The sequence below is a fragment of the Nerophis ophidion genome, linkage group LG03 (assembly GCF_033978795.1).
Source record: "Nerophis ophidion isolate RoL-2023_Sa linkage group LG03, RoL_Noph_v1.0, whole genome shotgun sequence".
NCBI classification, from domain to species: domain Eukaryota; kingdom Metazoa; phylum Chordata; class Actinopteri; order Syngnathiformes; family Syngnathidae; genus Nerophis; species Nerophis ophidion.
The window spans coordinates 17,081,092-17,105,780 of record NC_084613.1 but is presented as its reverse complement, the minus strand read 5'-3'; the positions used below and the strand labels follow the sequence as shown (position 1 = coordinate 17,105,780).

At 35.2% G+C, this 24,689-nt stretch overlaps 2 protein-coding genes across 4 annotated transcripts in view; both read left to right on the top strand.

Moving 5' to 3' along the window:
- The window catches only part of lrriq1 (leucine-rich repeats and IQ motif containing 1), a 91,010-nt gene extending 85,496 nt beyond the window's left edge, over positions 1-5,514 (top strand). Inside the window, exon 27 of one of the 2 annotated variants that reach the window (XR_009806049.1) lies at positions 2,174-2,302. Coding sequence is in view for 1 of the 2 variants with exons in the window: in XM_061894433.1 (XP_061750417.1) it covers positions 2,174-2,316 (143 nt within the window). In the remaining variant the exon portion in view is untranslated. Of the gene's footprint in view, positions 1-2,173 lie in introns of both variants that reach the window. The other variant, XM_061894433.1, reaches the window with a different exon arrangement.
- Positions 5,515-10,527: 5,013 nt separating this feature from the next.
- On the top strand, positions 10,528-21,444 carry alx1 (ALX homeobox 1). Of its 2 annotated transcripts, none has more exons than XM_061893693.1 (4): positions 10,528-11,807; positions 11,932-12,158; positions 16,856-16,984; positions 20,417-21,444. In XM_061893693.1, the coding sequence occupies exons 1-4, from the start codon at positions 11,366-11,368 to the stop codon at positions 20,768-20,770; spliced, it is 1,152 nt and encodes a 383-aa protein (XP_061749677.1). In that variant the 5' UTR covers positions 10,528-11,365; the 3' UTR covers positions 20,771-21,444. The 2 variants fall into 2 exon arrangements, with proteins under 2 accessions (XP_061749677.1, XP_061749676.1); XM_061893692.1 differs by having other exon boundaries at positions 11,910-12,158.
- Positions 21,445-24,689: the final 3,245 nt, after the last annotated feature.

The following is a 24,689-nucleotide window of genomic DNA, read 5'->3' as shown; positions in this document are numbered from 1 at the left end:
CCTTCTTTTTTCTTTTTTTTCTTCTCTCACTGTTCGTTTCCTGCCAGAGAAGAAATTCACGACACTGTGTCCCTGGCCCGACCTTCTGGTACATCCCCCAACTTGGCCTGCTCCCCCCTCGTTAAGCAGTCACCCTCTAAAAGTTCTACAATAATCCCAAAGTGGCTAACTCAAAAAATAATAATGAATCAAAATCAATGTTGTTATGAATTACTGACTAATCCAAAGCTCCAAAGCTACAATTGCACCACAGCCAAAAAAAATAACTTTTTTGGGGGGAAAAAAATGGCATCAAACAAACAAACAAAAAAACCCATGAAAAATAATAAAAACGTAGCAACGATAGATCTGAAGTTGATCAAGACTCTTAAGCAATAAAACATTTATATATATATATATATATATATATATGACTTATATCAACACTTATATGCATGGGACCCTTATGGATCCCTAAGAATTGTAGTGGTATTTTTTTTAATGCTTTCATTGCTCAAAAAATAATGACAAATTAAATCAATGTTGAAATTTTTTAGGGAGAAAATATTGTCATATTTTATATTATATTATACATATTATAAAAATATGTTATAAAATCCCCTGAGGAGCAGGGAAATCTGTGAAACAGGCTTGCAGGGATGAAACACCCTCTGTGTTTTTTCCTGACCTAATGTATATTACGCTCTTACGGTATTGATCATACATATAATGGAATAATAACGTATAATGGCTAAACCACAGAAATATTGACTATATATATATATATACATATATATGTCTTGATTGGATTATCCAGAGAATAGTGCTCGATACCGTGGTAGAGCGCAATATGTAGGTGTGGGAAAAAAAATCACAAGACTACTTCATCTCTACAGATCTGTTTCATGAGGGGTTCCCTCAATCATCAGGAGATTTCTCCTGATGATTGAGGGAACCCCTTATGAAACAGATCTGTAGAGATGAAGTAGTCTTGTGATTTTTTTTTCCCACACCTACATATATACATATATATATATTTATATATATATATATATATATATACACATTATATACTGTATATACATACACACACACATATATATATATATATATATATATATATATATATGCGTATGTATATATATATATATATATGCGTATGTATATACATATATATATATATATGTCTATATATATATATATAATCAGGGCTGCGAATCTTTGGGTGTCCCACGATTCGATGCAATATCGATTCTTGGGGCCGTGATTCGATAATATATCAATTTTTTTCGATTCAACGTGATTCTCGATTCAAAAACGATATTTTTCTGATTCAAAACGATTCTGTATTCATTCAATACATAGGATTTCAGCAGGATCTACCCCAGTCTGCTGACATGCAAGCAGAGTAGTAGATTTTTTTTTTTAAAAAGCTTTTATATTTGTAAAGGACAATATTTTATCAACTCATTGCAATAATGTAAATTTGTTTGAACTATTAAAAAAAAAAAAAAAAATATGACTTATTTTATCTTTGTGAAAACATTGGACACAGTGTGTTGTCAAGCTTATGAGATGCGATGCAAGTGTAAGCCACTGTGATGCTATTGTTCTTTTTTTTATATAAATGTCTAATGATAATGTCAATGAGGGATTTATAATCACTGCTATGCTAAAATTATAACTAATATTGATACTTTTGCTGATAGTATTAATTTTTGTTTCACTACTTTTGGTTTGTTCAGTGTCGTGTTTGTGTCTCCTTTCAATTGCTTTGTTTATTGCAGTTATATATATGTTAGGAGTGTGGGAAAAATAGATTCGAATAAGAATTGCGATTCTCACGTTGTGCAATTCAGAATCGATTGTCTTTTATTTTTTTAAATCTATTTTATTTAATTATTTTTAATCAATTCAACAAAACAATACACAGCAATACCATAACAATGCAATCCAATTCCAAAACCAAACCTGACCCATATATGTATATATATATATATATATATATATATATATATATATATATATATATATATATATATATATATATATATACACTTTACATGCTTTCGGTCCTGGACCAGATTTTTGTAGCCCAATGAGGCCCCCATGTCAAAAAGTTTGGACGCCCCTGGTCTAGATTGATGTGTTGCAGCAGCGCTAAGCAATTCTTCTCATATGCTCATTCCTCCAGAACAAGATGTTCCACATCCCAGTCGGGTTCTGTCTGCTTCTCGGAGGAAAGAACGCATCTCCTTTCGGGACGAGACGGTCAGGTGGAGCGCGGGCTGGGGCGGGGGGAAGAAAAGGGACAAAGTCAAACACACACATACCTGAAAGAAAAAAAAAACTGTATCCAAGAGCAATAAAACCTTGGCTGATGGCGCTGTTATGATGAGACGCCATCATATTTTAGGACATCTTCTCATGTCCTGTCCTCTCACCTCCAGCTGATCTTCACGCACTCACACCGAGTATCATCTAGTGACACATGACACACTTTAGTGTGAATTCTTTAGACTTAGACTTAGATAAACTTTAATGATCCACAAGGGAAATTGTTCCACACAGTAGCTCAGTTACAATGATGGAAAGTGTAAGGATGGAAAGGACAATGCAGGTACACTGCAAAAGTCAGTGTTCAAAAATAAGGAAAACAATACAAAAATTAGGGGTATTTTATTTGAACTAAGCAAAATTATCTGCCAATAGAACAAGAAAATTCGGCTTGTCAAGACTTTCCAAAAAAAGTAAAATTAGCTCACCTCAATGAACCCAAAACCACCTTAAAATAAGTACATTCTCACTAATAACAAGTGCACTTTTCTTGGTAGGAAAAAAAAAGACCTTTTTGATTAATATGGTGAAAAATATTCTTAAATCAAGTAAATGCTAGTGCCATTATCTTGACACAATAATATGATATCATGATTTTGTTTTCATGCTTGAAGTAAGACATTATTACCGTATTTTTCGGATTATAAGTATACGTGGCACCGGCCGAAAATGCATAATAAAGAAGGAAAAAAACATATATACGTCGCACTGGAGTATAAGTCGCATTTTTGGGGGAAATTTATTTGATAAAATCCAACACCAAGAATAGATATTTGAAAGGCAATTTAAAATAAATAAAGAATAGCGAACAGCAGGCTGAATAAGTGTACGTCACCAACCTTTTTGAAACAAAGAGCTATTTCTTGGGTACTGATTAATGCGAAGGGCTACCAGTTGGATACACATTTAAATAAATTGCCAGAAATAGCCAATTTGCTCAATTTACCTTTAACTCTATGTTATTATTAATAATTAATGATATTTATCTTTGTGGGAAAACTGATCATCTTAATGATTTCTCACAATAAATATATTTTTTTGATGACATGTTTTAAATAGGTTAAAATCCAATGCGCACTTTGTTAGAATATATAACAAATTGGACCAAGCTATATTTCTAACAAAGACAAATCATTATTTCTTCTAGATTTTCCAGAAAATCTTTTTTTTAAATAAATTCAAAAGACTTTGAAATAAGATTTAAATTTGATTTTACAGATTTTTTAGATTTGCCAGAATATTTTTTTCGAATTTTTATCATAATATGTTTGAAGAAATATTTCACAAATATTCTCCGTCGAAAAAACAGAAGCTAAATTTAAGAATTAAATTAAAATGTATTTATTATTCTTTACAATGAAAAAAATACATTTACTTGAACATTGATTTAAATTGTCGGGTAAGAAGAGGAAGGAATTTAAAAGGTAAAAAGGTATATGTGTTTAAAAATCCTAAAATAATTTTTACGGTTGTATTTTTTCTCTAAAATTGTCTTTCTGAAAGTTATAAGAAGCAAAGTAAAAAAAATAAATGAATTTATTTAAACAAGTGAAGGCCAAGTCTTTAAAACATTTTCTTGGATTTTCAAATTCCATTTGAGTTTTGTCTCTCTTAGAATTAAAAATGTCGAGCAAAGCGAGACCAGCTTGCTAGTAAATAAATACAATTTTAAAAATAGAGGCAGCACACTGGTAAGTGCTGCTATTTGAGTTATTTTTAGAACAGGCCAGCGGGAGACTCATCTGGTCCTTACGGGCTACCTGGTGACCCCTGCTGTACGTTATATGACGCACAAATAACCAACGGAGAAGGTGTCTGGTATGTTAACGTAACATATTATGGTAAGAGTCATTCAAAAAATTATAACATATAAAACATGCTATACGTTTACCAAGCAATCTGTCACTTCTAATCGATAAACCCCATGAAATCTTCTTCCTCGATGTCGCTTCTAAACAACTCTGCCAACTCTAAAGGTATGCGCCGCTTCCTGTTGTCGTTTTCTGCTGCATATTTCACTACGTCCAGCTTGTAATCTGCAGTACATGATTTCCTTTTCGGTCCAATTTTCTTTCAGCCATTCTCGGTTTTTACAAGTTACCGCCAACAATGAAATGATCCACCTGAATAGCTACGGCAGTAGCGTATAGCATATAGCAGTTAGCATTCCATGACCCACAATGCACTTCTGCCATGACCCTCCCCCGCCGAATTCTTATTGGTTGACGTGTATGTGACGATTGCTGACATTTTCTTCGTCTCTTCCGCGAATGAGATAAATAATATTATTTTATATTTTACGGTAATGTGTTAATAATTTCACACAAAAGTCGCTCCGGAGTATATGTCGCACCCCCGGCCAAACTATGAAAAAAACTGTGACTTATAGTCCGAAAAATACGCTACTTAAAAAAGTAGTTTTATACTTGTTGATGACACAGCTTTGCAACAGTTGATATTCCAGTTCCATGCATGTTTTACTCAATATAGGTCATACAATCTCAGCAACAAGCTGTTATATCTTACTGAGATCATATACGACCAAAACCCTTAAAAAAAGTAAAACACTAACATAAAATCTGCTTAGTGAGAAAAATTATCTTATCAGACAGAAAATAAACATATCACCCTTATTTGACATATTTAATCTTACTTTTAGTATTTTCTGTGTGATCACATTTGAACCAAGATGGTACGAATTCCCTTAACCTGGGAATTGGTACCGATACTCAACGGGACCCATTCTTGGTACTTTTTTGTGTGTTCAAATATATTCATTGTTTTTGATGACACAATCTCATCTTTTTTTTTTGCAACATTTAAAAATGAGCTTATTATAATAACTGCTGTACATTTTTTTTTTAAACCTTTTTACTACCACATATTATCACAGTGTAATTTGTGGTCTAATGTAAACCCTCAAGAAACAGAAGAATAAGTGATGATTACATTTTAACAGAAGTGTAGATGGAACATGTCAACAGAAGAAAGCAAGCAGATATTAACAGTAATAGAACAAGTGGATTAATGATAAATTTTTTGCCACTTGTCCTTAATAATTTTGACAACATGCATATGTCAGCAACTAAATTAGGAGCCTTTGTTTTCTTGCTTGCTAATAAAAAAAAAGTTCTCTGGTATGTTCACTATTTTATTTAAGGACAAAATTGCAATAAGAAACATATTTTTAATGTACCCTAAACATTTTTTGTTCAAATAAAGCCAATAATGCATTTTTTTTGTGGTCCCCTCTATTTAGAAAAGTATCAAAATACATTTTGGTACCGGTATCTGTACCAAAATATTGGTATCGGAACAACCCTAGTACAATTATTATATGCTAAACTATCTGAACACAACATTCATTTATTAGCTTTGTATATCATTTACAAAGCATATTATATGTAATTTTGCCCCAATTTGGGCATTTTTAAGCATAACAACGGTTAAAGGAACTAAAAATACCAATACGACAGTAGTACTCGGTAAGACCAAAACGATCAGTATCGTGTCCGCTGATTGGCTCAGCATCAGGCAGCACTGCTAACATCATCATGCTTCAGCCAATTTTGCAGCCGAATGTCTCAGACTCTTATCACTTGGTACTGGATGCATGCAAACTGTTAGCATGCTAACTTTTAAAAAAATAATTTTTTACATACGTACGCTTAATAGTTTTATGACTTAGTAATTGACGTAGTCTAACTGTTAGCATGCTAACATTAGCATTTCAATTCCGCTTGCGCGTTTCTGCATTCACATGCAATTTCTCCGACTATAGCATATTGTAGGTTTTTTTTTTGTGTGATGTTGTAATCCAGGATGTTTCTTTTTATCTTTAGAATGTGTAAAAAACAAGTTGCGGCCTGCAATAAGCTCCCGAGCCGTACTTTGGACACCCCTGGTCAAGCTGGTGACTATTGAGGACGCCAAGTGTCCACCACTGCTCACACATTTTAAGTGTTTTGGGTATGCCCTGTAATTCCAGTGCACTGCATGTTGCACTTAAAAGACTTAAGTGTACATTTTCTCACTGTACTGCCGGACTTGTACGATTCCCTTTCCTGCTTAGTGCGCACTGGTCTTTAGCGTCTTCAGTGGGTTTGGATGGATGTGTATCCCAGCACCGAGCACAAACATGTCAGCTGATAGGCTAGTAGTCCGTGGCGCCGCCTGGAAACAATAACTTAATGAAAGTCAAAACAAACAGTCGGCCTTGGCGAGCGGCTCCCTCTCAGGAAATGCTCCCGTCTATTTATTTTGCCTCTTAGTGCCACGTGCAGGCGTGGAAAGGGGGTGGCGGCGGAGTGGTTTGGAGGCCTGTTGACTGTACGCCGATGGTTAAGTTTGGCCCTAAGATGTGCTGGTTCTACCCCGGCAGGAACCAGAGTATAGAATTAAGCTCCATGTGGGGGCGGTAGAACGCGGTACGTGTCTGGTGTTTACTCCTGTTCTTTTGTTAAGGAATATTTTCACAAATTTGCGCAAAATGAAAGCTTTGACCATATATATATATATATATATATATATATATATAGTTTGGCCACCTCTGATGTAGACTGTAGAGCAGGGGTGTCAAACTCAAATACAGGGAGGGCCAACATTTTAAACTGAACAAAGCTGCGGGCCAAGGTTGAACAAATTAACCTTTTAGGTGGTAGCGTGTATTGTAGCATCCCGGAAGAGTTAGTGCTGCAAGGGGTTCTGGGTATTTGTTCTGTTGTGTCATTCTTGTTTGGTGTGGGTTCACAGTGTGGTGCATATTTGTAACAGTGTTAAAGTTTTTTATACGGCCACCCTCAGTGTGACCTGTATAGCTGTTGACTGAGTATGCTTTGCATTCACTTATGAGTGGGTACAAGATGCTTATATCATGAGTCTTTGCCAGCACGCTGTTTGTATGGAGGATAAGCGGACGTGACGACAGGTTGTAGAGAATGTTAAAGGCATTGCCTTTAAGGCACGGCCCCCAATATTGTTGTCCAGGTGGAAATTGGGAGATATTCACGAGAATGGTTGCCCAGGGAGATTTTCGGGAGGCGCACTGAACTTCGGGAGTCTACCGGGAAAATCGGGAGGGTTGGCAAGTAAGAGCATTAGTGGTGAATGCGGTGCCGCCTCTAATGTTAATTTGATATTGCCTCCAGGGCCAAATGAAACAACATGGCGGGCCAAATTTGGCCCGCGGGCCAAAGTTTGACACCCATGCTGTAGAGCGTTCAAAACTTATGTATCGCTTATGATACGCCTGGCGTTATTTAAGCCGTCTGTGAATGACATTCCCAAACAAATTTACTTTGGGAGAAAAACGGAAGGTAAACCCAGGTCGCCTTCCGACCAAGCGTCTGCGTCTTTTATCCAACGTAAAGAAAAGTGGACCCTGAACTCCGGGGAGGAACCTGGCAGCGGCCCCGAGAAACCCGAAGCGCATCGAGGGAATCGAGCGGTGGCGAGCACAAACCGTGGGCTCAATGTCAAAGCTAAATGGAAACGCTAATACTGCAGTTTTAATGCGAGCGTGGCCCCGTTTAGCTAGCAGGATGTTTTACTACAAATTGAATTAAAATAAGAATGTTAGCCCGGGTTCAGGTTGAGTACTGGACTCTGTGAGACGCTGAAGAGCTCACATCAGGTGTTTCAGGACAGAAAAAAACACATTTGACCTTTGCTTCTTTTTACAGGTCAGCCCCCAAACATGTTTATTCAACTTGGACTTCTGCAGTTAACATTTTTATAAAAATGTACATGCACTAAATACTAATATTTATGAAAAGCTGATAAAAAATACTACAGGATAAGCTTTTTTTCCTCAGCTGTGGACGCCGCACACCATTGGTCACCTTAGTCGTCCAATAAGATGCCTGCCCACCCTCCCGCTGGCCATCAACACTGCTGTTTATTTGGACTTGTTCCTTGTGTGGCACCACACAGACCTGGTCCTGAATCCAGAACCCACCTGGATCATGCACACCACTAAGCCCTGACTTAGTGGTTTGTAGGCAATTAAGGGTAAAAAGATATTTTAGAAAGATGTAAAATACAAAGAAGTATTTTTTTAATGTAATTTGTTTTAGACTTTTATTAAAAAAAATATTAGGTAAAAAAAAGACTAAACTTTTTAAGTTTTTTTTTTTTAAATAAAGTAGACAGTAAAAATAAAAATAAAATATTATTTATTTTCGACATTTCTAAAATAAAATGATTAGGTAATAAAAAAGATAACATCGAAAGTAAAAAAAAATAAATCATTACAAACATAACAAAAATAAATACAAAAGTAATTTAACAATAACTAAGATTTGTGTGTATATAGTTAATGTTACTGTATTTTTTCCAGATATTAGATATCTTTTTTTAACATCTCGTACACAGTTGTCAGTAAACATGTTTTTTAAATCGTGTAAAATACACAAAATGTTTATTTAATTTATTTGAGACATTTACAAAAACTAAAGGAAAAAAATATCAGGAAAAACATGATTAAAATAAGTTAATTCAACAACTAAGATTTGTGTCATACAGTCAATGTTATTGCAATTTTTCAGATATTAAATAGCTTTTTTTAAATTCTCATAAGCAGTTGTGTGTAAAAATGTATTTAAAAATATGTAAAATACACAAAATACTTAATTTATTTTAGACATTTATAAAACAACATTTCTAGCTAATCAATAATACATAAATGTAAATGAAGAAAATCAGTAAAAACATAATACAAATCAATAAAAATGTAATTTAATTCAATTCAAAATTCCATTTCCTTTATTTAAAGACTCATAGAGATTTAAATCTCTTTTTGAAGAGCGACTTGACAAAGTGGGCGGCACAAACAAAGGTACAGTAATAATAATTAAAACAAGACAATACAACAGAAAAACAGCAGTCATACCACACCATGTCAATTTTTTTTTTTAAATGATTAAGCAATAATTCAATTTAGAAGCAAGTACATTTCCCAAGAGAACTGGTTTCTCGATCTTTTAAAATGGACTTAAGCTCTCCCAAAGTGATCAATTCTGGTAGCCTCAGACCTTTCGGGATGTCATGTTAACAATATGATTTGTGTCATATAGTCAATGTTACAGCATTTTTTTCAGATATTAGATATTTTTTTAACATCTCGCATACAGTTGTGTGTAAATATGTACTTAAAAAATGTAAAATACAAAAAATATATACTTTGTTTTACACTTTTATGTAAAAATATAAGGTAAAAATATACAAAAAAAAAGATGAATTTATTTTTAATTTATTTAAGTAAAAACATGATTAAAAAAAATACACTTTTCATCCAACAACTAAGTTTTGTGTCATGGTCAGTTATTGCATTTTTTTCATATATTATACATATTTTTTGTGAATAAAAATGTTTTTAAAAATATGTAAAATACACAAAATATTTGATTTATTTTAGACACTTATAAAATAAAATGATTAGGTAATTAAAAATAAAAGTTTAAAAATAATCCGTAAAAACTTAATCAAATAATGTAATTTAACAACAACTAAGATTTGTGTCATATAGTCAATGTCACTGCATTTTTTTCAGATATTAGATATCTTTTTTTAACATCTTGTATGCAGTTGTGTGTGTAAAAATGTTTTTAAAAATATGCAAAATACAAAAAATATTTCATTTATTTTAGACATTTAAGAAAAAAATATTTGTTAAAATCTATACCAAAAAAATACAATTTAATTAAAATAAATAAATAAAGTAAAAACATAATAAAAATAAATACACTTTTTTTCTGACAACAACTAAGTTTTGTGTCATAGTCAATGTTACTGCATTTTTTCAGATATTATATATCTAAATATTTTGTACGGAGTTGTGAGTAAAAATGTTTTTAAAAATATGTAAAATGCACAAAACATAAATCTCATTTATTTTAGATATTTATAAAAAAAATATTAGGTAATAAAAATGAAGTACCAAAAAAATCATTAAAAACATAATTAAAAACAATGTTGTCTTTAATATTAATGAGGTTGTGTGTTGTATAGTAAATGTTACTGCTTTTTTTTTTTTTTTCATATATTAGATAAATATTAGATGTCTTTTTTTAACATCTCATTGAATTTTAAATAGAGAATGTTTACAATTGGATTCAAACTCAGAGACCATCTTACTCAACCCAAAACACAGCTCATTAGGTTGAATTTAGTGGTGCATGTGTATCAGTTATGTAAAGACGTATCGTAGAAATATGTACAATACAAAATATATTATTTGTGTAAGACTTTTATAAAAAACATTAAGTAAAAAAAAAAAAAAGGCAACACAAATAATTGCAAATAATGTAAAAACATAATAAAATACAAATTGCCGTATTTCCTTGAATTGCCGCAGGGCATATAGTATGCGCCTGCCTTGAATTATTGCCGGGTCCAACTCGCCTCGCAAAATAATTAACGAGTAACACTTCCCCTGTCATCATTTTCAAAATGGAGGAGGCTGATTTCAATACCGGTAATTTGAAATCACATAAAGGGAAGAAGATTAAGAGCTATTCAGTAGGCTTTAAGGTCCAAGCTTACATCACACTCAAATTTTTACTGCATGCCTTTGGTAAGTGCCGGAGTGAGAAGAGGTTATAAAATAATTAGTGCATCCTTACATTTACCGCATGCCTTTGGTAAGCTCAGGAGTGAGAAGAGGTTTTAAATTAATTAGCGCCCCGGCGGCAATTCAAGGAAAGACGGTAACTGTAGAAATATGTACAATACACAAAATATATGTTTCATATGTTTTAGAATTACATACAAATATTGGGTAAAAAAAAATTGATAAATACAATAAATAAAGTAAAATATAACACAATAAAAGTGTAATTTAACAACTAATTTTTATAAATTAAATATATTTTTAACATTTAATTACATTTTAAATGGAGAATGTTTACAATTGGTTTCAATCATGGTTAATGAGCATTGGTTCATTCATTTTATTGACAATCCCCTAAATATACATAAACTGACTGCTAGGTTTGCAACTAATATATTTTGGAATATATCATGTTTAGATGCAAATTAGTACACCATCAATATGTTTACCCACGAAGTGAAAGTGAAAGTTAAAAAAAGTTTGAAGAAGAAATTTCATCGTTTTAGTTACTTATTTGTCAGCAGTTGTTGCTTCCCTGGCTCGGTTCTGTTGTGCCTGGACGCCCTGGACCCGCGGTGGGAGGAGTCGCGTCTCCAAGTGGGGCCAGCAGGACCGGGGGTGTCCTCGGAGGACTTGCGGGGGCTCCCTATAAAGACTTGCTGCTGCGCGCCGCACATCATGCTGATGACCAGGATGATGACGATGGACTTCATGGAAGACAAGTTCGGGCTGAAGAACCAGGCCATGAAGGCCGGGGACTACTTCGCGGAGCCGGTCATGGAGAGCCTGGACGGCGGGGGCTACTTCGCCAAGTCTCCCTCGAAATGCGCGCAGGCCTTCGGGCTGACGGAGCACCGCGGCTCGCCTCGCGGAGACCCGCACGGTAATAAGACGGCAACAAAATATATTTTTTATATTATATCATACATTTATACGTATTTTTACTTCTTTTTTTTTTTTTTAAATGTTTATTATTTTTTTTAAGGAGTGAGTGCGGTTGTTTGCAGGCGGCTACGGCGCGGCCAAAGCCGGGGAGGAGGGCGGCGGCTGCGCGGCGGAGGAGGACCGGGGCGACAACAAGGTGACAAGCAGCAAGAAGCGGCGGCACAGGACCACCTTTTCCACGGCGCAGCTGGACGAGCTGGAGAAGGTCTTCCAGAAGACGCACTACCCGGACGTCTACGTGCGGGAGCAGCTGGCCACCAGGACGGAGCTGACCGAGGCCAGGGTGCAGGTAAGAACACTTTTTTCCCCTCTCTCTCTCTCACACTTTACCTATAAAAACCAACAAAAAAACTGTATATTTAACAGTTAAAAAAAAAAATCGCAGGCGCAATATTTTTTTTAATTTTATTTTAAATTGAGAGTTAATATACAACTCCACATCAGAAAACCCTAGACTCTCCCAAGTAACCAACATTAAAATACAGTAGCGTAGTACACCTAAGTAGTCATTAAAAACAAGGCAAAGTTTTATTTAAAAAACATTTTTTGGCGTGTATAGCTAATATTTCTGGCCAATGCTTTGTTGGAATATAGGAAAATAAAACACTGTACTTTAATGAAGCGATACTTTTTGATTAGATTACATTATTTCAAAGGGGGACAATGCAATTTCATAAAACACATGGTTAAAAAAAGACAGAATTAGCCAAAAGGCTAGTTTTCATCTGTAGTCCCTTGGCCATGATGTAAAAAAAAGGCAGTAAAATTATGATTTAAAAGAAAAGAGAGAGAAAAAGAATAAAAGCACACATTAAATATACAATATGATAAAAAAATATATACAACATCACAACATAGCATTTATCTTAGCATCAAAAACACTGGCAGCTGTAGGCGTACGGTACAGTTTGAGGAACACTGCACCCTAAAAAATGTTGGGTTAGAAAATAACCCAATTTTAGCTCAACTGCTGGTTAAGAAAAGGACGAACCCCTCGTTTGAGGTATTTTAACTCAACATTTTTGGGTTAATTTTTATTCCAACCCATCTCTTGCGCTGAATTATTTAACTCAGTGTTGGGTTATTCCCAACCAAACTATTGGGTTAAATTATTCAACCCAAAAGTTGAGTTATGCTAACTCAATGTTGGGTTATTCCCAGTCAAACTATTGGGTTGAAATATTCAACCCAAAAATTGAGTTATGCTAACTCAATGTTTAGTTATTCCCAATCAAGCTATTGGGTTGAATTATTTGAACAAAAAGTTGAGCTACGCTAACTCTAGGTTGGGTTATTCCCAATCAAAATATTGGGTTGAATTATTTGAACAAAAAGTTGAGTTTTGCTCACTCAATGTTGGGTTATTCCCGACCAAACTAAAGGGTTGAATTATTTAACCCAAAAGTTGAGCTATGTTAACCCAATGTTGGGTTATTCCCAACCAAACTATTGGGTTGAATTATTTAACCGAAAAGTTGAGATATGCCAACCCGATGTGGGGTAATTCCCAATCAAACTATTGGGTTGAATGATTTAACCCAAAAATTGAGTTATGATAATTTGATTTTGGGTTTAATCCCAACCAAATTATTCGTTTGTATTATTTAACCAAAAAGCTGAGTTTTGCTTACTCAATGTTGGGTTATTCCCAATCAAACAATTGGGTTGAATTATTTGAAAAAAAAAACTTGAGTTATCTAAATCATTGTTGTGTTATTCCCAACCAAACTATTGGGTTGAATTATTTAACCCAGAAGTTGGGTTACGCTAACTCAAAGTTGGGTTGTACCCACCAAACTATTGGGTTGAATCATTTGAACAAAAAGTCGAGTTATGCTAACTCAATGTCGGGTTATTCCCAACCAAACAATTCGGTTGAATTATTCAACCCAAAAGTTGAGTTATACGAAATCATTTTTGGGTTATTCCCCATCGAACTATTGGGTTGAATTATTTGAACAAAAAGTTGAGTAGTGCTAACTCATTGTTGTGTTCTTCCCAACCAAACTATTGGGTTAAATTATTAACTCAAAAATGTAGTTATGCTAACTCAATGTTGGGTTATTCCCACCAAACTATTGGGTTGAATCATTTGAACTCAAAAGTTGAGTTGTAATAACTTAATGTTGGGTTTAATCCCAACCAAACCATTGAGTTGAAATATTTAACCCAAAAGTTGAGTTATACTAACTCAATGTTGGGTGGTTGTAAATAGTTAGTGAGATTAATCCATGGTAAAATTCCCTTCAAGAGTAAAAGAAACTTTTAAATAAAAAATAAAAAAATAGCCTTTTACCCAAAAATGCGTTACTCGTTGAAAAACAACCCAAAAATGGTTCATAATTATTAAAACAGAGAAATTGAGTTAAAATAACACTTTTATAACCCAAATAAATGGATTGTGATTCATAGAAATAACTCCAAAATGTAACCCAACTCTGGCAACTCATAAATTGGGTTATCAAAATAACCCAGCATTTTTTAGTGTGTGCTCTAAAGTCTAAAGTTGTTTATTGCAATGCTATTACTGGAAAAACACTAGCACTTTTTATTTTCACAGTAAAATTCTGGCGACTGAGCGGCCAGTTATTTATTTATTTTTTTACTGTAAACAAGGGCCGTCAAAGTTGTTTTCATTGAGGGCCACTTGGCGGCCATTTGGAACAGTGAATAATATATGAATATATGATATATATATTCATAGATATATACATCATATTGTTACACAAATAACTACACATTTAATGATTTATTTTTTGCATACACTGTAGATTTTGGGGTCAAAAAAAGAAAAATGGCAGCTTGATCACCAAAATGTTACCATAAAACGGTTGTTCTTTTTACAGTGTATTACTGTAAATAGAAACAGTACAACTCTGGCGATTGACCTGCCAGTTTTTATTTTATTTTATTTTATTATTATTTTCACCATAAAATCTATGGTTTGCCTTTTTTACAGTGTATTACTGTAAATGGAAATACATTACCACAGTTTTTTTTACGGTAACAGTATGGTGACTGACATTAGCTTTTTTTTTACTATAAAATGCATTGTCATTTTTACAGTGTACAATTTGATGGATGACTTGCTTTGAAATCATAACTTCAACAGATTTGTATGTATTTTTATTGAAAATAAATAATATTTGTCGCATTATGAGATAATACCAAAGTTTAAAAGATACGCATGTATTTTTTTTTAAGTACTTGTATTTCTGTCTGTAAAAATAGAGAAAGATAAAGTACTCAAGTATTCAAAAACATTGTTTCCAGGCCTTTGCATGCTTTGAGTTTGACACCTGTGCTCTAGAATTGATGTTTTTATTTATTCAGTGAATAACTGTAAATGGAAAAACTTGCATTTTTTTTATATTTATTTATATGGTAAAATTCTGGCAACTGAGATAGGATTTGAATTTTTTTCACGAATAAATGTATTGTCATTTTTACAGTCATCATTTTTACAGTCTGTAGACTGTAAAAAGGATGACAAACTCATATTTAGTTTTTTTTATATAAAAAATATTTGTCGCATTAATAGATATTAAAGTTTAAGTTTTTTTTTTTGGACAGAACGTGTATTTATATCTGTAAAAATAGAGAAAGATCAAGTATTTTATTAAAAAATATTTTTGCATGTCCTTGATTTAGACACATGTGCTCAAAAATATTTGTATTATTTTATTTTATTATTTATTATTTATTTATTCATCGTGCATTGCTGTAATCGGAAAAACTGGAGCACTTTTTTTTTTTTACCGTAAATTTTTGCCAACTGAGCTGCCAGTTTTTCACTGTAAAATCTGCCTTTTTTTTTTTTTTAAATACAATCTAACTTAATTGCCGCTTTAAATTTCTGCAAGGAAATTATGTACTTAGACTCAAATATTAAATATGAATATTTCTGACTTTATTATGACCATTATTATTATTATTAATACTATTTTTACCATCATTATTATTAAGCAAGGATTGTGCTCAATGAATTTTCATTGAAATGAAGAATTTATTAATGCAAGTCTTTCATGTGACATAAATGCTTGGGTCATGTTTAATTTTGTCACAACTGATCTGCAATGCAGAGACATTGTACCCATAAAGAGTTAATTTTAGAAGCTTTTGCATATAAGTGTGTGTAGTTACGTTATGGAAAGGACTAATAAACAATGTACCAACATGATCCACGTTGAGAAACTGTTGAAAGTGTTGACAAAGTACAAGAAAGAATTATTAATACATTAATTATGATTGGGTTTATATTTACTTGTTTTGTATAGTGTTGGATTTAATAAGCTCCGCCTCTTCCTACTCCTTTTCGGATTAATTAGTTAAATGTATATTGAAATACATTTTTTGTTGTATACAAGAAGCATTAACTTTTTTTTTTTAACTGTCCATAAAATGTTGCTACCTAACAGTTTATGTCTAATAAAGAATTAAAGTTTTTATTCGGCTCATAAAATACAAATACTGATGATTCTTTAAAAGTGTCCTTTCAAATTTGTATTCTTTAATAATAATATATTTGATTGAATATTGCATTAATCTGCTTTTAACATCTTGTTTGCATATTTGATGGAGACAATTGATCACAACTCAGCCCCGTCATACTCAATAATAATAATAATAATAATATATTTTATCTGTAAAATGCACTTTACATTGAGTAAACAACCTTAAAGTGCTACAGTATATTAAAAAAATAGAAATAAAAAGATAATAAAAAATAAATAATAATAAAAGCTAGAACAATCAATCAATCAACAGCCAAATAGCTAGAACTAGTATGCATGTATCTAAAACAATTTTTTTAATTTAATTTTTTATTTTTATTTTTTTAAAGAAGGGTTTTTAAGCCTTTTTTAAAAGCATCCACAGTCTGTGGTGCCCTCAGGTGGTCAGGGAGAGCGTTCCACAGAGCGGCGCAGCAGAAAGCCCGGTCAAAACCTTACGAGTGACAGGTGTGTGTTGCTCGTTGTGCCTCAGGTGTGGTTCCAGAACCGAAGAGCCAAGTGGCGGAAGAGAGAACGTTACGGACAAATCCAACAAGCCAAAAGTCACTTTGCAGCCAGCTACGATCTCGCCGTGTTGCCTCGCAGCGACAGCTACACACAGGTACACACATGTACACACGGGTACACACAGGCACTACGCCGTCTGCACCTTCACATCTTTTTGGTGTCACAATATACTATATAATAGGAGGACCAGAGGGCGGGCACACATTACACCAATTTTAAAGTCACTACATTGGCTTCCCATTCTCTTGGGTGGATTTCAAAGTCCTGTTATTAGTTTTTAAAATGTCTTAATGGCCTTGCGCCTTATCTATCTAGCCTGATTTCACCGTGTCAACCCTCGTGGATCCTGAGGTCCAATTATCTTTAGGAAATACCAGAACAAAGACCCACGGTGAGGCGGCATTTAGCCACTGCCAGAGGACCCTAGGACCTGTCATGCCTGTTAATCTGGGTTTATGTTTGATCATGTTATGTTTTGTTTTTGCACTTCCAGGTTTTGTTTGTTTCCATAGTTACTCATTAGTTTCCACCTGGTCTCCAAGTCACGCCCCTGCCCTCAGCCTCACACCTGTTAGTAATCACCATCATAGTCATTATTTATACCATTCTGTTTCCGTCCTCGTCCTGGGAACTTTGCTTGTGTACTTGCTTTACCTACCGATCATTGTATGAATCCCTGATGACCACGCACCTACCTTGCCTTGCCACGCTGATTATTGATTTGACCACGCCACGTAAGATCTTGTTTATATTTATGCCTCTGTGCAAGTTTTTGGTTTGTTTTGTACCATTGATAGTATCTTTTGTTTATTTGTATATAGTCATGCCATTGTGCTGTTTTGTTTGGAGTTTAGTATAGATTATTATCCGCCACTGAGCGCGCCCTTTGTTTTCCCTTTTTTTGTATTATAGTAAGTAAATAAATTAATTATGTACTCACATTCATGCCCGGCTCGTTCCAAATTCCCTCTGCGTCGAAGAAGCAAAACAAATCCAAGTCAAAGTCCTGACAGGACCGCAGAGAGCGTTAAACTTTTTTTTTAATCAGGCTTTTTACTAATAATGTGCTTTTTAATATTTTATTGTGTTGTTCTTTAACTTAGTCATTAATATTTCTACTATTATTCTCTCAATGTTAGGTTTTTATTTACTTATTCTGTTGTTATTCACTTTGTTTTTGTGCAGCATTTTGTGTTGGCTACTCGTCTGTGCAGGAAAAGTGCGATATAAATAAAGTTTGATTTTGATAAATAATTCTTTAAAAACATGTCATGGGTTTAAGTTTTCACTGCAGAAAGAGAACATGGAACTGCTCAACTTTTGTTTTGACAGCTTTATTCACTTTTAAATGACAGATAAAAAAAATGCTAACAGAAAATGATTCAATAAATTCATTGAATGTATTATATCATATTTTCATTTAATTTTTATGATTTTATTCCTATAAAAGTACAAAATTGGAGATAAGTACAACAGTGTCAAGCAGGGGTGTCCAAACGAGGGTTTAGTTTGAGTTCAGGAAGGAATCGAGCCTGCGTCCAACTTAATTATAAACATCTAACAGTATAATTGCTGCAGACTTGTCGCCATCTTGTGGAAATTGTGAGTAATTCAGGTTAATGACCATGAACTGCACTTTGACATGAACAAAGCGTAGCATTTATATACGACCCAATCCACACTCATGGTGCACATGAAATAACACAGAAAGTCAACACGCGTGGTCAAACATAACACTGAATTTTGTGGATGTTTTTAAAAATGTCCAAAGACACTTAATTCAAAATGACATTCCTTTAAATCCTCTGCAATGCATGATGGGAAAGATGCAAAACCCTCTCCACACTTGTCCATGTTTGCCGCATTTTAGCTGCTTGATATTTCTGATTGATTGCAAAACTTCAAGGAGGTCGTACAGAAGTAAACAAGGTAGGACTCGAACTTTCACATACTCTTAATATCAAATTACATTAATTGTTAAGTAAATATACTGCGATGTGGTGGCGTCTTGTCCAGGGTGTACGCCACCTTCCGCCCGATTGTAGCTGAGATAGGCAGCAGCGCCTCCCGCGAAAACAAAATAAATAAGCGATAGAAAATGGATGGATTAAATAAATATAAGAAAAATACGTACATGTATCATACTAAAATAATGAAATATGTATGTGTGTGTATATAGCTGTATATATATATATATATATTTATATACATACACATATGTACATATTTATATTCTAATATTTATTTCCTAATTATAGTGTGTATGTATATGTACATTATTAGTTTTCTTTCTGTATTTGTTTAGTAATTAATAGAATTAAATATATATAATTATTATTTAAATATAAAAATATGTACATTTACATACGTACATATTTAACTTTTTATATTAATTTATTAATTATATACTGTATATACATATTTTAATGTTTGTTTATTTAATATATATATATATATATGTGTTTGTATATTTATATTGTAAATATACGTGTATGAATATATATATATATATATATATATATATATATATATATATATACATGTGCTGAAAATTTAAATTTTCCTGAAGTAACTCTCCTGAAGGAATGAATAAAGTACAATCTAATCTAATGTATTTATTATGTATATATATTTATATATGTGTATGTATGTATATATATTCATATTCATGTATGTATGTATGTATATATATATATGTATATATATATGTATAGATTTGTGTGTGTGTGTATATATTTTATGGTTTTAGTTTAACTCCTACCTTGTTTATGTGTGTGTGTGTATGTATGTATATATATATATATATATATATATGTATGTATATATATATATATATATATATATGTATGTATATATACATGTATGTAAACTCGTTCAGCATCTTTCCTGTCATTGCAAGCGATAATGCCAAGGAGAAGGCAGAGCTTGTAAACCCTCTTTGGGAACACTTTGCCTTCCCGGTGAAATTCGTAAATAATGAGACGTGAATAAGAGAAAGCAGAGTGCCGCCATTGTTCGGTTCTTTACCCGGGCCCTTCTGCAGGTCAATAATTGTAATAATTATTCGACTATGTTCATTTTCAGAAAATGCTGAAGGAAAAAAAAGCGATATTCAGATTTTTCTTCTCTCTTTACATAAAACAATTTCTCACACAAAATAATAATAATGATAATGACTTAATGATTTTATTTAACATTTTGGAAAACAAATTCTACTGACAGCTTTTCCTAATTGATAATGTGTGTGTGTATGTATAAATATATTTTACATTTTTCATATTGAAAAATTGTATTACTTGACAGAATATCCAATTTAAAAAAACATCTTAATGCACCTTTCTTTTATTATATATATATATATATATATATATACACACACACACACTAATATATCTTCCATGTACAAAATGTGTCCTATATTTTTATGTAACCAGAATTCTATTGTTTATAAGCTGAAGCGAATATGTGAAATATTTATTTTCATGTTGTATAAGGACGACCTTTGTCGGGTTTCTTCTCACTGCAGATCCCAAACAACTTGTGGTCCAGTCCGCCTGCCGCCGGCTCCGTGGTGTCGCCCTGCATGCTCCCCCGAGGCTCCCCCCCCTGCGTGGCCTCCTACTCGCCCCGCTCGGCCTCGGGCGCCGCCGACCACGGCTACTTCCAAAACCAGCAGAGCCAGTTGGGCCACGTCTCCCTCAACAGCTTCTTCGGCGCCGACCCCCTTCTCACGACGGCCCCCAACGGCCACCACCACCCCCACCACCACCACCACCACGCCTTCGAGACCAAGCCCGAGTTGGAGAGGCGCTCGTCCAGCATCGCCGTGCTGCGCATGAAAGCCAAGGAGCACGCCGCCAACATCTCCTGGGCCATGTGATCCCGGCTTCTAGAACTTTGGGGTGACTCCGCTTCATAACGCTGCTGGTTCTTTGGAGGTGGAGCCCCTCACTGCTCCTGTCAATCAAAACCAAACTAATCGGTGCCATCAGGAGCAAAATGTTGGACGAATGTGGACTTTGAAGGCTCCAGTTAGCGGACATTCTGCTGTCCTTCATTTGGATCCACTACTGCAGTGTTTTTTTTTGTTGTTTTTTTTAATAAACACCGACACTCATTTTCCTCCTGGACCGGACTGACGTCTTCTTGTGCTTTGCAGGAAAGTTCTGGTCCTGGCAGGTCCACATGAGGGTGCATGTTTGCGCTGAGAAGGATGTTGATGTTTCTGTACAAAGCGAACAAATCACTTCATTCTTTCATGTGTGCCATTGTCTCCTCCGCCAGGGGGCAGAAACAACTTCATCAAGAACATTTCACCTTAGAAGTTCTTACTGCAGCCTATTTAGGCGGCAGACTTCTTAGACCGAATAAATAATCACAATCAGACTTTAAGAAACGTTCAATTCCTCCATCTTCTTGACGTTGACAAGATTTATGCCGATTAAAAATGACCAAAGTTGTCTTTCTTCTCAGTAAAATCATAAACATACTTCATGTTTTGTTTTAAAATAAGGAGTTCAATCCCATTAAAACAGACTCTGCTGCTTTTTGTGTCAAAAATAAAATGAGGACCAAAACGCAATGTTGACTTTTGTCTTCCTCTGCTGGCGAACAAATGCATCGTGGTGATTAACTTCAGAAGTCTTTGTTTTAAAGGCTTACTGAAACCCACTACTACCCACCACGCAGTTTTATAGTTTATACATCAATGATGAAATATTAACATTGCAACACATGCCAATACGGCCTTTTTAGTTTACTGAATTACAATTTTAAATTTCCCGGGAGTTTCGTCTTGAAAAGGTCGTGTAACGATGATGTGTACCCATGACGTCACGGGGTTTTAGGAAGTGTGAGCGCTACGCACACACACAGGTAAAAGTCGTCTGCTTTAACGGCATAATTACACAGTATTTTGGAAATCTGTGTTGCTGAATTTTTTGCAATTTGTTCAATTAATATTGGAGAAGTCACAGTAGAAAGATGGAGTTTGCAAGCTTTAGCCTTTAGCCACACAAACACACGGTGATTCCTTGTTTAAAATTCCTGGAGGTGAAACTTTACTATGGATCAGAGCGTGGTCAAACGAACATGGATCCCGACCACATGTCAACCAGCAGGTTTCGGTGAGAAAATTGTGGTTAAAAAGTCAGTTCTTACCGGATAAAAACTGAGCTTGTGCTGTCCATAGCTGCCGTCGACTCCCCTGAGACACTGCGCGTCAACACCCGGCCGTGGACACACCCTTCCGACTATCAGAATCTGGGTATTATCTTCGACCCAACTCTCTCCTTTGAGGCACACATTAAAAGCGTTACTAAAACGGCCTTCTTTCATCTCCGTAACATCGCTAAAATTCGCTCCATTCTGTCCACTAAAGACGCTGAGATCATTATCCATGCGTTTGTTACGTCTCGCCTCGACTACTGTAACGTATTATTTTCGGGTCTCCCCATGTCTAGCATTAAAAGATTACAGTTGGTACAAAATGCGGCTGCTAGACTTTTGACAAGAACAAGAAAGTTTGATCACATTACGCCTGTACTGGCTCACCTGCACTGGCTTCCTGTGCACTTAAGATGTGACTTTAAGGTTTTACTACTTACGTATAAAATACTACACGGTCTAGCTCCATCCTATCTTGCCGATTGTATTGTACCATATGTCCCGGCAAGAAATCTGCGTTCAAAGGACTCCGGCTTATTAGTGATTCCCAAAGCCCAAAAAAAGTCTGCGGGCTATAGAGCATTTTCCGTTCGGGCTCCAGTACTCTGGAATGCCCTCCCGGTAACAGTTCGCGATGCCACCTCAGTAGAAGCATTTAAGTCCCACCTTAAAACTCATTTGTATACTCTAGCCTTTAAATAGACTCCCTTTTTAGACCAGTTGATCTGCCGTTTCTTTTCTTTTTCTTCTATGTCCCACTCTCCCGTGTGGAGGGGGTCCGGTCCGATCCGGTGGCCATGTACTGCTCGCCTGTGTATCGGCTGGGGACATCTCTGCGCTGCTGGTCCGCCTACGCTTGGGATGGTTTCCTGCTGGCTCCGCTGTGAACGGGACTCTCGCTGCTGTGTCTTGGATCCTCCTTGGACTGGACTCTCGCGACTGTGTTGTATCCATTGTGGATTGAACTTTCGAAGTATCATGTTAGACCCGCTCGACATCCATTGCTTTCCTCCTCTCTAAGGTTCTCATAGTCATCATTGTCACCGACGTCCCACTGGGTCATTATTGTCACCAATGTCCCACTGGGTGTGAGTTTTCCTTGCCCTTATGTGGGCCTACCGAGGATGTCGTGGTGGTTTGTGCAGCCCTTTGAGACACTAGTGATTTAGGGCTATATAAGTAAACATTGATTGATTGATTGATTAAACTCACTAAAACACTAGCAACACAATAGAAAAATATGGGATTTCCCAGAATTATCCTAGTAAATGTGTTTAAAAACATCGGAATACGTCCCAATGCTATCGCGTTTTTTATTTTTTTAACTTTTTTTTTTTTTTTTTTTCTAGTCCGTCGCTATCAATATCCTCAAACACAAATCTTTCATCCTCGCTCAAATTAATGGGGAAATTGTCGTTTTCTGGGTCCGAATAACTGTTTTTGTTGGAGACTCCCATCAAAATCAATGTGAATATATGAGGAGCCATCAAACATGTGACGTCATCGTCTGCAACTTCCGGTAAAGGGAGGCTTTTTCAGGAAGTAGCAAAGGTGGCGAACTTTATCGTCGATTTTCTCTACTAAATCCTTTCAGCAAAAATATGGCAATGTCGCGAAATGATCAAGTATGACACATAGAATGGACCTGCTGTCCCCGTTTGAATAGGAACATCTCATTTCAGTAGGCCTTTAATGTTTTTACTGCCCTTAATTATTAGTACTCATTGATTTCCCACAGGCTTACGTAAACAATGTTTTTTTTAAATTGACTTTTTATACTCATATCTTTAAAAGTCAACAAACATGTTTAACCCTTGTGTGGTGTTCATATTGTTGGTACTCAGCTAATGTTTGTGGGTCTGATGGACCCATTGCATTTTGTGGCTTTTAATGCCTCACAACCAAATTAAAATACTGAACAGATCAATCAATCAATCAATGTTTACTTATATAGCCCTAAATCACTAGTGTCTCAAAGGGCTGCACAAACCACCACGACATCCTCGGTAGGCCCACATAAGGGCAAGGAAAACTCACACCCAGTGGGACATTGGTGACAATAATGACCCAGTGGGACGTCGGTGACAATGATGACTATGAGAACCTTAGAGAGGAGGAAAGCAATGGATGTCGAGCGGGTCTAACATGATACTGTGAAAGTTCAATCCACAATGGATACAACACAGTCGCGGGAGTCCAGTCCAAAGAGGATCCAAGACACAGCAGCGAGAGTCCCGTTCACAGCGGAGCCAGCAGGAAACCATCCCAAGCGTAGGCGGACCAGCAGCGCAGAGATGTCCCCAGCCGATACACAGGCAAGCAGTACATGGCCACCGGATCGGACTGGACCCCCTCCACACGGGAGAGTGGGACATAGAAGAAAAAGAAAAGAAACGGCAGATCAACTGGTCTAAAAAGGGAGTCTATTTAAAGGCTAGAGTATACAAATGAGTTTTAAGGTGAGACTTAAATGCTTCTACTGAGGTGGCATCGCGAACTGTTACCGGGAGGGTATTCCAGAGTACTGGAGCCCGAACGGAAAATGCTCTATAGCCCGCAGACTTTTTTTGGGCTTTGGGAATCACTAATAAGCCGGAATCCTTTGAACGCAGATTTCTTGCCGGGACATATGG